Source organism: Sinocyclocheilus rhinocerous, unplaced genomic scaffold, assembly GCF_001515625.1.
Source record: "Sinocyclocheilus rhinocerous isolate Xijiao unplaced genomic scaffold, SAMN03320098_v1.1 scaffold576, whole genome shotgun sequence".
NCBI classification, from domain to species: Eukaryota; Metazoa; Chordata; class Actinopteri; order Cypriniformes; family Cyprinidae; genus Sinocyclocheilus; species Sinocyclocheilus rhinocerous.
The window spans coordinates 2,307,660-2,320,260 of record NW_015662167.1 but is presented as its reverse complement, the minus strand read 5'-3'; the positions used below and the strand labels follow the sequence as shown (position 1 = coordinate 2,320,260).

Sequence of the window (12,601 nt, the reverse complement as noted above, 5' to 3'; positions counted from 1 at the left end):
CTTGTGGTGGTAAGCCATTTGAGATCGAATGAAGCTAGGAGTGGAAGTGGAAGTCTGTAGTGTAAGGCTTCTCCAGATTGATTTCGAAGTCACCAAAGACTACAAGTGGACTGCCATCCACAGAGAATGAGGACAGCAGCCCATACAGCTCCTCTATAAAGGTGCCCAGTTGACCAGGAAGCCGATAAATCATTACAATATGGAGTTTAACAGGAGCCGTTACCATAATAGCATGAAACTCAAAAGAATTTCATGCAAGAGTGGGTTGAGTATTTCGAGAAATGAGAAGACCAGTACCCTTCCAACTTGACGGGGAGTGTGAGAGAAAAGGAAGTTGTTAGAGAGAACAGCAGGGGTTGCGGAGTCTTCTGGACGAATCCAGGTCTCAGTCAAACCCAAGATACTAAGAGTAGACTGAGAAGCAATGGCCAGAATGAAGTTTGTTGACAGCTGACTGACAATTCCAGAGACCCACAGAAAATACCAGTATCCTTCCAACCTGACGGGGCGTGGGAGAGAAAGGGAAGTTGTTAGAGAGAACAGCAGGGGTTGCAGAGTCTTCTGGACGAATCCAGGTCTCAATCAAGCCCAAGATACTAAGAGTAGACTGAGAAGCAATGGCCAGAATGAAGTTTGTTGACAGCTGACTGACAATTCCAGAGACCCACAGAAAATGACAGAGGTGCAGCAGAAGAGGTGCAGATAGGATGCAGCTTAGCAAGATTGCGTTGCCGTCTGCGTGTGATGTTAGAGCATTGTTGAGAGAGAACAAGAATGTATTGGAAACATACTACCGCCAACCTGACTCTGCCTGAGAGGTAAGGAAAAATACACTTAAATTGAGATGATATTTTATTTTTTTTTATCTCTGAAATATATGATTGTATTCTTGTAAACAATCTTTTATTGTACTATTGAATAAAATATTAGTTAAGCTGGTGTGTGGTGGGCGTTCTAGCACAATATGGCTGCTGTCGCATCCTGTGGCTCAGTGGTAGAGCATTGCGTTAGCAGCGCAAAAGGTTGTGGGTTAGATTCCCAGGGAACACACATACTGGTAAAAAATGTATAGCCTGAATGCACTGTAAGTCGCTTTGGATAAAAGCGTCTGCTAAATGCATAAATTATTATTATCATCCAGGTGGATGCTGCACATTGGTGGTGGTTGAGGAGATTCCACCTTCCATGTAAAGCGCTTTGAGTACCCAGAAAAGCGGTATATAAATGTAACGAATTAATAATTAATGAATTAAAACAATCTTTTATTGTACTATTGAATAAAATATTAGTTAATTATCAAAGAAAGAAAAAATTATAGCCATAATATGGACTGTTGTAAATAACTGTTATTTCCTTCTCACATTGCTGGTTTCACCATTAACTCTTCATCTGAACAGTTTATGTTGCTGTATATGGTGTCATTGTAATCCTTGTAATCTTTCTGTGTTATCATGTTTGGTTCAGGAGATATGACACAAAATACATAATTTGGTTATTGCGGAAAGTAAAATGGTCGGCATGGCAACCACGAGGTGTTTTTGCAATGGCTCCATTTCTGAAAATGTTCAGGGCCATAACCTGTACAATTGTACCAAGTTTCATGCTTTTATGAAAAAGTGAACATATCACCTCAAATTTTGCACATATCACCTGGACTAAAGTGTGATTGCAACTTAATTATAATTGTAAAGTAGGATATGTGCCACAACAAGTCATCTGTTCCATACATTAAGAACATATCTGTGTAAGCAGCAAACATGGGCAGGATCACTCACAGCACTCAGCTGTCCCGTAAGGGCAGCAATGTACTGCTTGAGTTTTTCCGTTGCAGCCAGACACTCCCGAAAGAAACTGACAGGAGAGAGAAATTTTAATTACAAATCCTATAAACAAAACAGTGTCAATTGTCAAGGAATCTCTATTCCTCTCTCACGCTTTTTCAATGGTTTCGCACTCTCTCAAATTCCAGTCACACTCAAAACAGCGTGACAGACTCGAGCGTGGAGGGATGCGACTATAAAGCAAGGCAATCAGTCACACCACACACACACTTAACACTGATGGTGATGGTGCCAAGCCGGCACAGGTGTGCCGCCCATCCCACAGATTTCTCTTCACACGGATGACTTTATTCATTTTGCTATGGTATGGTTCATGTCATTGGACAGATCTATTGTTGGGGACTGAATATCTTGCTTTACGGGGACTTTTTGTCTGAAGGATTGTTATAAGTCCATAGAAATGCATGATTATACCAAAACTTTTTTTTTTTCACAGACTTACTTGCATTGAGAGTGGTAGTGTTTGATGAGGTTCTGTAGCAGGTCTACTCCTTTCTTGGTTTTAATTTCATTCACTTTGATGAGGTACTGTTTATGAGGAAAACAACAAATGAGATTTAAAGAAATTATTACTTCTATTCAGCAAGGACACATTAACTTGATTAAGGCTTCAAATAATTATCTTTCAAAAAAATGTTTCACTTTCTATTCATAAAAGAATCCTGAAAAACAGCATCATGGTTTCCACAAAAATATAAAGCAAAACAACTTTTTTTAGTATTGATAATGATAAGAAATGTTTCTTGAGCACCAAATCAGCATTTTAGAATGATTTCTGAAGAATCGTGTAACACTAAAGCCTGGAGTAATGATGCTGAAAATTCAGCTTTGCCATAATAGGAATAAATTACATTTTAAAATATATTAAAATAGAAAACAGTTATTTTGTAATTATAATTGTAATAATATTTGACAATTTTACTGATCTTAGTGTATTTTTAATCAAATAAATGCAGCCTTGGTTAGCATAATAGAGTTCTACCATAAACATTAAAAATATTACTGACCCTAAACTTATAGTAGTGTAGTGTTAGGTAGTGTAGATATGCATACAGTCAGTGACTGGTCAGAGCAGGGGTGGGCGATATGACCAAAATCTTACATCACGAAATGAGTAATTTTATTTCACGGTAACGATATATATCACATTATAGTTTTTTTTTTTTGCTTTAAATATGGTCCTTTTTTGTTACCATAGAATTTTTTTTAAACCATAGAAAATTCATAATTCTTGTCACCAGTGTCAATATAAAAAATCTACTACTAGCCTATATAAAAAAATTGGAAACAAAAAGAACAAATAAATAAGAAATGCTACATACATTGTATAAAGTAATCAAATGTATAAAACACTGAATATTCTTCACCATGTAAATTAAATATATATTTCTTTTTATTAAAGTTACAAAAGTGGTTTAGTCAAGAGCAGTGAGAGATTTCCTATCTTTTGTTGTTTGATTAACATGAATGGCAGACAGCAGGAATATTAAACTGCTGTCACTTTAAGAACTGCCCAGATCCAATATACTGTTACACATGTGTTTTCTTTCTCAGCTGTTTGCTGTCACTTAAGACCTAAATTACTGTGCTTATGAGGTACAAAGACGGGCATTTTGACACATACAAGCATGTGTATTTAACCATTCAAAGCCTATAAAGCGGCAAAAATAACTCAGTTCAATGCTCTCACGCTCTATGAGCACCGTCTTCACATGCATGCGCCTCTCTGAGAGGGCTCAGAAACTGACTCTCAGACAGCACGCACAAACAGCGAAATTAGTTCTCTTTCACTGCTGATTGCATTTTAACAGCTTAAAATCACTCGCTTTTGAATTGAAATGCTTAAAAAAGCGTGCAAACGAAGTTTTCGTGACCAAGTAGCACAGCAACGTCACGTGAGTGTGTGTAACCACGATAGAGACGATAGTCCAAATTTCTACCAGTTGACAAATTTCTACCAGTTAATTGTGTCTACCAGTATATCACCCAGCCCTAGTTTAGTCTTTCATATTCAAACTATGATTAAAACATTATTATAAGAACAATTTGTTTTTAAAATCATCATATCTGCCCATGCTAGGCATCAAAAAGATTTTAAAAAAAGATTTGTAGAAATTTTTTTCGCCATTCATATATTTATATACAGACGAGCTGATCACACCATTAATCTAACAACATTTGTCATGTTCCTCTATAGCAGCTTGAGCAGATCTTACTTCACACATCTGTAGCTGGAACATCCTGCGCTCTTTCTCCATCTCTTCTGCAATCTCTCCTCCGCTCACCTCTGTACGCACCATACCATACTGCTTCGCCAGTTCCCTCTTCTCTTTCTCGATTTTAGTGCTGAAGGGGACAGAAATCATATGACTGTGGTCAGTTCTACTATATAGTGTAGTACTACATAATGCACAAATACGGTGCTCATTGGATTCGTGGAAGCACAATACAAAAGTATTATAAGAGAAGTGAAGCGAGACACTTACGAGAATTACAATTAAATGAAGAACAGAAATTAAAAATAAGCAAAATAACGATACGGGAAGTACTAAAAGGATTTCTGGTAACAATTAAAGATTAGTAAATTAGAAGATCATGGACTTTCAATTTTTGCTGTGTTAAATCTAGAAAACTCATTATTTTTTATAATAGGGTGGTAGTGTTTGATGAGGTTCTGTAGCAGGTCTACTCCTTTCTTGGTTTTAATTTCATTCACTTTGATGAGGTACTGTTTATGAGGAAAACAACAAATGAGATTTAAAGAAATTATTACTTCTATTCAGCAAGGACACATTAACTTGATTAAGGCTTCAAATAATTATCTTTCAAAAAAATGTTTCACTTTCTATTCATAAAAGAATCCTGAAAAACAGCATCATGGTTTCCACAAAAATATAAAGCAAAACAACTTTTTTTAGTATTGATAATGATAAGAAATGTTTCTTGAGCACCAAATCAGCATTTTAGAATGATTTCTGAAGAATCGTGTAACACTAAAGCCTGGAGTAATGATGCTGAAAATTCAGCTTTGCCATAATAGGAATAAATTACATTTTAAAATATATTAAAATAGAAAACAGTTATTTTGTAATTATAATTGTAATAATATTTGACAATTTTACTGATCTTAGTGTATTTTTAATCAAATAAATGCAGCCTTGGTTAGCATAATAGAGTTCTACCATAAACATTAAAAATATTACTGACCCTAAACTTATAGTAGTGTAGTGTTAGGTAGTGTAGATATGCATACAGTCAGTGACTGGTCAGAGCAGGGGTGGGCGATATGACCAAAATCTTACATCACGAAATGAGTAATTTTATTTCACGGTAACGATATATATCACATTATAGTTTTTTTTTTTTGCTTTAAATATGGTCCTTTTTTGTTACCATAGAATTTTTTTTAAACCATAGAAAATTCATAATTCTTGTCACCAGTGTCAATATAAAAAATCTACTACTAGCCTATATAAAAAAATTGGAAACAAAAAGAACAAATAAATAAGAAATGCTACATACATTGTATAAAGTAATCAAATGTATAAAACACTGAATATTCTTCACCATGTAAATTAAATATATATTTCTTTTTATTAAAGTTACAAAAGTGGTTTAGTCAAGAGCAGTGAGAGATTTCCTATCTTTTGTTGTTTGATTAACATGAATGGCAGACAGCAGGAATATTAAACTGCTGTCACTTTAAGAACTGCCCAGATCCAATATACTGTTACACATGTGTTTTCTTTCTCAGCTGTTTGCTGTCACTTAAGACCTAAATTACTGTGCTTATGAGGTACAAAGACGGGCATTTTGACACATACAAGCATGTGTATTTAACCATTCAAAGCCTATAAAGCGGCAAAAATAACTCAGTTCAATGCTCTCACGCTCTATGAGCACCGTCTTCACATGCATGCGCCTCTCTGAGAGGGCTCAGAAACTGACTCTCAGACAGCACGCACAAACAGCGAAATTAGTTCTCTTTCACTGCTGATTGCATTTTAACAGCTTAAAATCACTCGCTTTTGAATTGAAATGCTTAAAAAAGCGTGCAAACGAAGTTTTCGTGACCAAGTAGCACAGCAACGTCACGTGAGTGTGTGTAACCACGATAGAGACGATAGTCCAAATTTCTACCAGTTGACAAATTTCTACCAGTTAATTGTGTCTACCAGTATATCACCCAGCCCTAGTTTAGTCTTTCATATTCAAACTATGATTAAAACATTATTATAAGAACAATTTGTTTTTAAAATCATCATATCTGCCCATGCTAGGCATCAAAAAGATTTTAAAAAAAGATTTGTAGAAATTTTTTTCGCCATTCATATATTTATATACAGACGAGCTGATCACACCATTAATCTAACAACATTTGTCATGTTCCTCTATAGCAGCTTGAGCAGATCTTACTTCACACATCTGTAGCTGGAACATCCTGCGCTCTTTCTCCATCTCTTCTGCAATCTCTCCTCCGCTCACCTCTGTACGCACCATACCATACTGCTTCGCCAGTTCCCTCTTCTCTTTCTCGATTTTAGTGCTGAAGGGGACAGAAATCATATGACTGTGGTCAGTTCTACTATATAGTGTAGTACTACATAATGCACAAATACGGTGCTCATTGGATTCGTGGAAGCACAATACAAAAGTATTGTAAGAGAAGTGAAGCGAGACACTTACAATTAAATGAAGAACAGAAATTAAAAAGAAGCAAAATAACGATACGGGAAGTACTAAAAGGATTTCTGGTAACAATTAAAGATTAGTAAATTAGAAGATCATAGACTTTAAATTTTTGCTGTGTTAAATCTAGAAAACTCATTATTTTTTATAATAGGCCTATTTGTGTGGATGAAAAACGCATCAGAATGTATGTGCTACTTTTGAGTTTCCACCTACAGTTTTTGTTAACAAAACACTGTTTTCACAATATTAGTTATATTTTTACATGATATCCAATTAATATATGCCAAAAAGGACACATTTCTGGTTTGGTGCTCATGAAGAAGCACTTGAGTCCTACTGACACATACATAAGGCTAAAACTACACTAAACAACCCAAACAACCATGGCTTTAAAAAAAATGTGTAAATAAATATGAGAAAGAGAACAAGTGAGAGCGAAGCTACAGAGAATATGTAACATATGAGGCACAAAGAATATAAATCCTACACAGTTTCTAAAATTGGTTGTTGTTTGACACACACACACACACAAACACAGACTGTCGTGACAGAGACCAGTGAAAAAATGTTTTCTTGTTCTCTTGCTTATTTCGAGGCTTTTGCAATATCTCTTATCTAATGAATCAAAATAAACCACCGCTCAGTGGGTGTCAAAAAAGACAAAACACTGGAACAAATGACTGGAAACAGTCTTATAAAAAGCACTCACAATTTATTCTCATAATCTCTCCATGCCTTGTCAAAAGGCTTTTTCAGGTCCTGACAAGATGAAAACAAGGAGTTAGAATAGAGTCAGTCTTACAGTCTTACATCATCTTACAGAAAAAGACAAGAGCATCAAGACTCATCTGTCTCTCATCTGTCTCATTACCATCTGCTCACATTAAACACTGTGCTTATGGTAATGATCTATGTAATAGATTTCTACTAGAACACATATGCCTTGTTGCCTTCTGGGAAAATATCCTGCACACTTCATCTGTATTTGCATCATATATACTAGGAACACTAACAAGGCAACATAAGTATCAGAAAGTTGGTAGTACCATTGTCATTTCATTTTTTGGTACCTTAGAGGACTGTATGAATGAAATGCCATGGTACAAGATGGTAATTATTTGCTATAATGGTATAAAGTGGGGTACTATCACAAATGTCCTTGCAAATGTAATATTGATTTGATTTCATTATGCTGAACTTATAAAATTAGCAAATACTTGTGATCTACCAAATTTTAATTTTCGAACCTATGAATTTCTTATAATTTTTTAAAGTTCATGCTTGACGTATAATATTTTATTCAATGTATATAGATTGATTTATCTGCATTCATCTGACGGTAACATTTACAAAGCAAACAGAAGAAAAATGTCACTTCAAGTGGATCGCTTGTATTGTAGATTTCAACTTACACCTTTGACCTCTTTCAGATCCCCTTTTACCAGTGAGTCCAGGAAGAAGTTGACGTTGTGCAACATGCTCTTCAACTGATAAAAACAGAAATATTAAAATGGAAAGCATGAGCTGGCAAAACCCATTTAGAAACAGTTTGCAAACAAGCACATTAAACATATTTTCACTTAAAAAATCTATTTAACATGAATACGCCTGGAAGGGATAAGGAACTGTGGACAGCGAGCTGAGACAACCTTTGGCAAGGAAGCTGAGTTGTTTGCAGATAAGGCCTATCTTGTAAGTCCAAACCGTGACTAATACTAAAAACACTCTATGGGATTATGCAGAAGCCTAACGGAAAGCCCTCCCCGGAGCTCCATGTGTCTCACCAAGTTCTTCATTGGCGTCAGCAGTTCTTTGGAGAATTCTGCAAACTTATTAAACGCAGAGGCCACTTCCTGTTCTCCATTGTTGCGGAAATTCACAGCCAACTTCTCCATGGAATTGATGTATGACTCCAAATGTGATACGTGGTCTGGAAGAAGATCAGCAGCAGAAATTCAGCACAAACTGTGAAGATATAACTGAGAAAACATGGGGATTTGGCTAAAAGCACATGACACTAAAAAAACAGATATAGATGTTGACGTGTTTGGGTCTCACAGGGGGCATCTGCCTTCTACTTCATTCATATTCATAGATAGTTGAGCTGGAGGAAATGTTTTGCATACGCTGTCAATCTCTCTAATGAATTAATACAGATTCAAAGGCTAAATGAATGCTGCTTACAGTCTAATGTGCATGAAATTCAAAAAACAAGTATGGCATAGTAAAGACATTTGTGACAAAATGTTGCTAGCACCCGAATAACTGAGAAATGATACCTTTTCAGATACTTTCTCACATATGTAAACACAAATACACCCAATAGATTCAATGTAATTTCATGTTACCTTGGCCAGAGATGTGCTTTGCTTTGGCTGCTTTCTTCATTTTCTGCAAGATTGTGCGGTCAGAGTCCAAGGCCTGTTAAAAGAAAGAAAAAATAAGGGTATCACCAACAATTAATTCACATGCAGATTTTACATTTATGCATTTGATAAACACCAGCACAGTTTTCAAACATGATTAGTGAATATGTAAATTTGAACAATAAAATACTGCAAACTTTTCCCTTTAGCTCATAAAGTAGAGCATGGCACAATCACTGGTGAGGTCATGGGTTCGATTCCCTGGGAATATATATACACTACTATTCAACAGTCTGGGGTCAGTAAGTTTTCTTCTTTTTGTTTTTTTTTGGAAAGAAATATTTTGTAAATACACATTGTATTGATCAAAAGTGACTTAAAATTTTACAAAATTTTCTATTTCTACTTAATGTTGTTCTTTTGAACCTTTCTATTCATCAAAGAATTTTAAAAAATGTAACACGATTTTTATTTTATTATTTTATGACATTTTTATTAAGAAGAAATGTTTCTGAAGAGCAAATCATATAGAATATTAGAATGATTTCTGAGGGATCATGTGACAGTGAAGACTGGAGTAATTTATGCTAAAAGTTTTGCTTTGCCATGACAGGAATTAATTACATTTTAAAATATATTACAATAGAAATCTTATTTTACATTAAGAATATTTCACAATATTACAGTATTTGTGATCAATTAGTCAAAATGTAGCCTTCTTTCAAAAGCATTAAAAGATCTTACCAACCCCAAACTTTGAAACGTTACCTTGAATTCAGTGTAAGTCAATTTGCATAAAAGCTTCTGCCAAATGCATAAATGTAAATGTATTTTCATTCCAGACCACTTCAATTTGTTTAAACCGTGTTGAAATACACACAAACACAAGGAATCACACATATAGGGGCACAAACAGAACTTGAAACGGCTCCTTACAGAAACACATTTCCTGTTTCAAAAATAGCAATTACATGCAATCGTGAAATGATTATGAAATAATGAAAGACCCAGAGAGCTTGCCCTCTGAAACTGGACTGCTGAAACATGCACCTGATACATTTTCTATACTAAAATCTAATCTAGCTACATGAATTATGCAACAATTGAGTTACTATAAGGCAGCAAGTAGAGCATGAAGTCTGATTGTCGTGTCACTAAATAAGCAAGAGCAAACAAGGAAAAATTCATTAACAGCTTCATAGTTGCTTGTTTACAGCCTGCCAACTGAGAGCATGATACATTGCTGCGTGTGGTTCAGAATAGTAAACTGCGGTGAAGTCTTCAACAGTTTGGCTCATTAAACCATTTCCACTCACTACAAAAGTGTAGGGCTCATGTTGTACAATAAGAGAACGTGTGTTGCAACTTTCTTTCTTTCTTTCTTTATTGTCATTGTTATTATTAACAACGAGATAACATCAGAGCAGCCTACAATGTAAAAGTGCAATAAGAGTCTATAAAGTGCAATAAATTCAACCACTTTGTACCAGACAAACAAACAAACAGCAGAGACATAGGGATTATTGTCCATATGAAAGAAATACTGCAGATGTGAGATATGGTGTAAATACTGCAGCAATGCATAGTCCAGTTCCCAGCTATATTGCAGTTGTGTAGAAAAAGAAGTGTGGTGTATGTGATGGGCTGAGTTCAGATTAGAAGAATGTTCGTTCATCAGTCTCACTGCACTGGGATGAAGGCTGCAGGCCAGTCTGGTGGTTCTGGCTCTGATGGCCTGGTATCGTCTCCCTGAGGGCAGCAGGAGGAACAGGTCATGTGCTGAGTGCGACTGATCTCGCAGGATGTTATGCACTCTCAGCAGACAACGGAGCGAACAGGACAGTAAATATGGGTGTCGATTCCTAAACATTGACTGCTTTCACAACATTCATGTCCATAACACTGTTTATTGGTACTTTGTGTTAAGTTTAGGAGTGCATTTTCAAAGACTCTACACAATAACTATATGCAGAAAACTGAGATTAACTAGATTCTTTGTTCTCCTTAGCCTTGAAATCAACTTCCTTTTAAAAAAATATATCTTAGTTTCTATGGAGACTTCTTCCTGTTTCAAAGCCGAGGACCTCTGTCTCTGACACTCATGTCTTATCTTGCTGTTTTTATTCTCTAAGGAAACAGGCTTGGCAAATGGCAGCATAAAAGGATTATAAGCAATTAATATTCATTGGTGTCACACATGATAGTGTGAAGAGGAAAATGTAATTCACTGTTATTAGTTCAGAGAGCCTGTAATGAACTCCTCAAACAGCACGATTGAGAAACACTTTGAGTGTGATCTCAAATAATCTGACTTGGCAACCGACACTTATCCCTTATCTTTGGGGATCCCAAAATGAAAATGCTGGCATTATTTACTCACCCTCAAACTTGTATGATTTCTTATATTCTGTGGGAAACAAAATGAGAAACTTATTGCAGAAGCTTCTACGTTGATGGGATTTTCAACGCAGGATTTCCAACTCAAATTTGGACTGTTCCTCACACAAAACAAAGTTCCTCACAAAAAATAAAATCTTATGGCTTCAGGAGACATAGAATATAGTGTATAAGTTGTACGGACTAGTTTTATATGCTTTATGTTGTTCTTATGTTCTTTTTGTAGCTTTTTATTTTTTTGCTAACAGCAAAAAACAGTTCCTTTAAGTTAAGCAAATAGGAAATCATCACATTAAGAACAGCTCGTTTTACATCAAGGATGTTTGACTTTCTTAACTTCACGCCCTTCCAGTCAGCTCTGTTATGTGTACACTGGGCCAATAACAATTCAACCGTGCGGTGGTTCACCTGGAACAGCATTCCATGCTGAGATTCACATTCCCCTGACTAGGCAGAGTGAGAAATCTGTACTCAGCATGGCTAACCTCACTTCTCTTTTGTTCTTTATGGCAGTGATGGTGCCTGGCACTTTAGATTGGCTTTTGTGTGCATTTAGTGCTATTACATGAAAATGCTTGTGAAATTCCCTGCAGCACACATAGGATAGAACAAAACAAGACCAGCCATAAATATTCAGGGTAAACAGACGCAGTGATGTTGATTCAGTTACACTGCCAAAAGAAATGCCATCCTTCTCTTTCTACCATTGTACCTGGGAGAGAAGCATAACATTTTTTTATGGACAGCATGGCAAGTTTCTTTATGCTAGAAACTCTGTTTACACTATTTGTTGTGAATGTTGATCGCACCAATATGAAATAATATGTTAATATGGGATACTATAATATTATAACATGATAAATAAAATTTAGTCTGCGACCCTACAGAAGACAAGCGGTTTAAAGAATGGATGGATGGATATCAAATTTAGAGTTAAAGGAATAATTTACCTGAAAATGTGAAAAAAAGAATATTTTTCATACTTTTATAAAATAATATCTCAAAATGGGATATAATATTATGTGCAATATATATATAATATACTTTTTTTGTACGTGCCATATAATATGGCATATAACATTTAGAATTATGAGGATAGTTGTGAAAAAAATATATATACAAATATTTTTTCCTATTAGTAAAACTGCAAATGTTCACATTTTATAATAATTTTCTCACATCTTAATATAGGATAATATGTAATATTGGAATATAATATAGGAAATTAAATGGGACATCGGATGCCCATTTTCCACAAGTTGGTATGATCCTTTAGGGTCTTTATGAAATGTCTGCAATATACTT

The 12,601-nt window shown here is 35.4% G+C and overlaps 1 protein-coding gene across 1 annotated transcript in view; it reads right to left on the bottom strand.

Annotated features, from left to right (window-relative positions):
* unm_sa1614 (un-named sa1614) overlaps positions 1-12,601 on the bottom strand; it is a 47,819-nt gene that overhangs the window by 29,549 nt on the left and 5,669 nt on the right. Inside the window, exons 2-8 of the mRNA XM_016537870.1 lie at positions 8,882-8,954; positions 8,318-8,463; positions 7,946-8,020; positions 7,243-7,292; positions 6,258-6,387; positions 2,284-2,369; positions 1,776-1,851 (exon numbers count right to left, since the gene is read on the bottom strand). Of these exons, the coding sequence (XP_016393356.1) occupies positions 1,776-1,851; positions 2,284-2,369; positions 6,258-6,387; positions 7,243-7,292; positions 7,946-8,020; positions 8,318-8,463; positions 8,882-8,954 (636 nt within the window). The remainder of the gene's footprint in view (positions 1-1,775; positions 1,852-2,283; positions 2,370-6,257; positions 6,388-7,242; positions 7,293-7,945; positions 8,021-8,317; positions 8,464-8,881; positions 8,955-12,601) is intronic.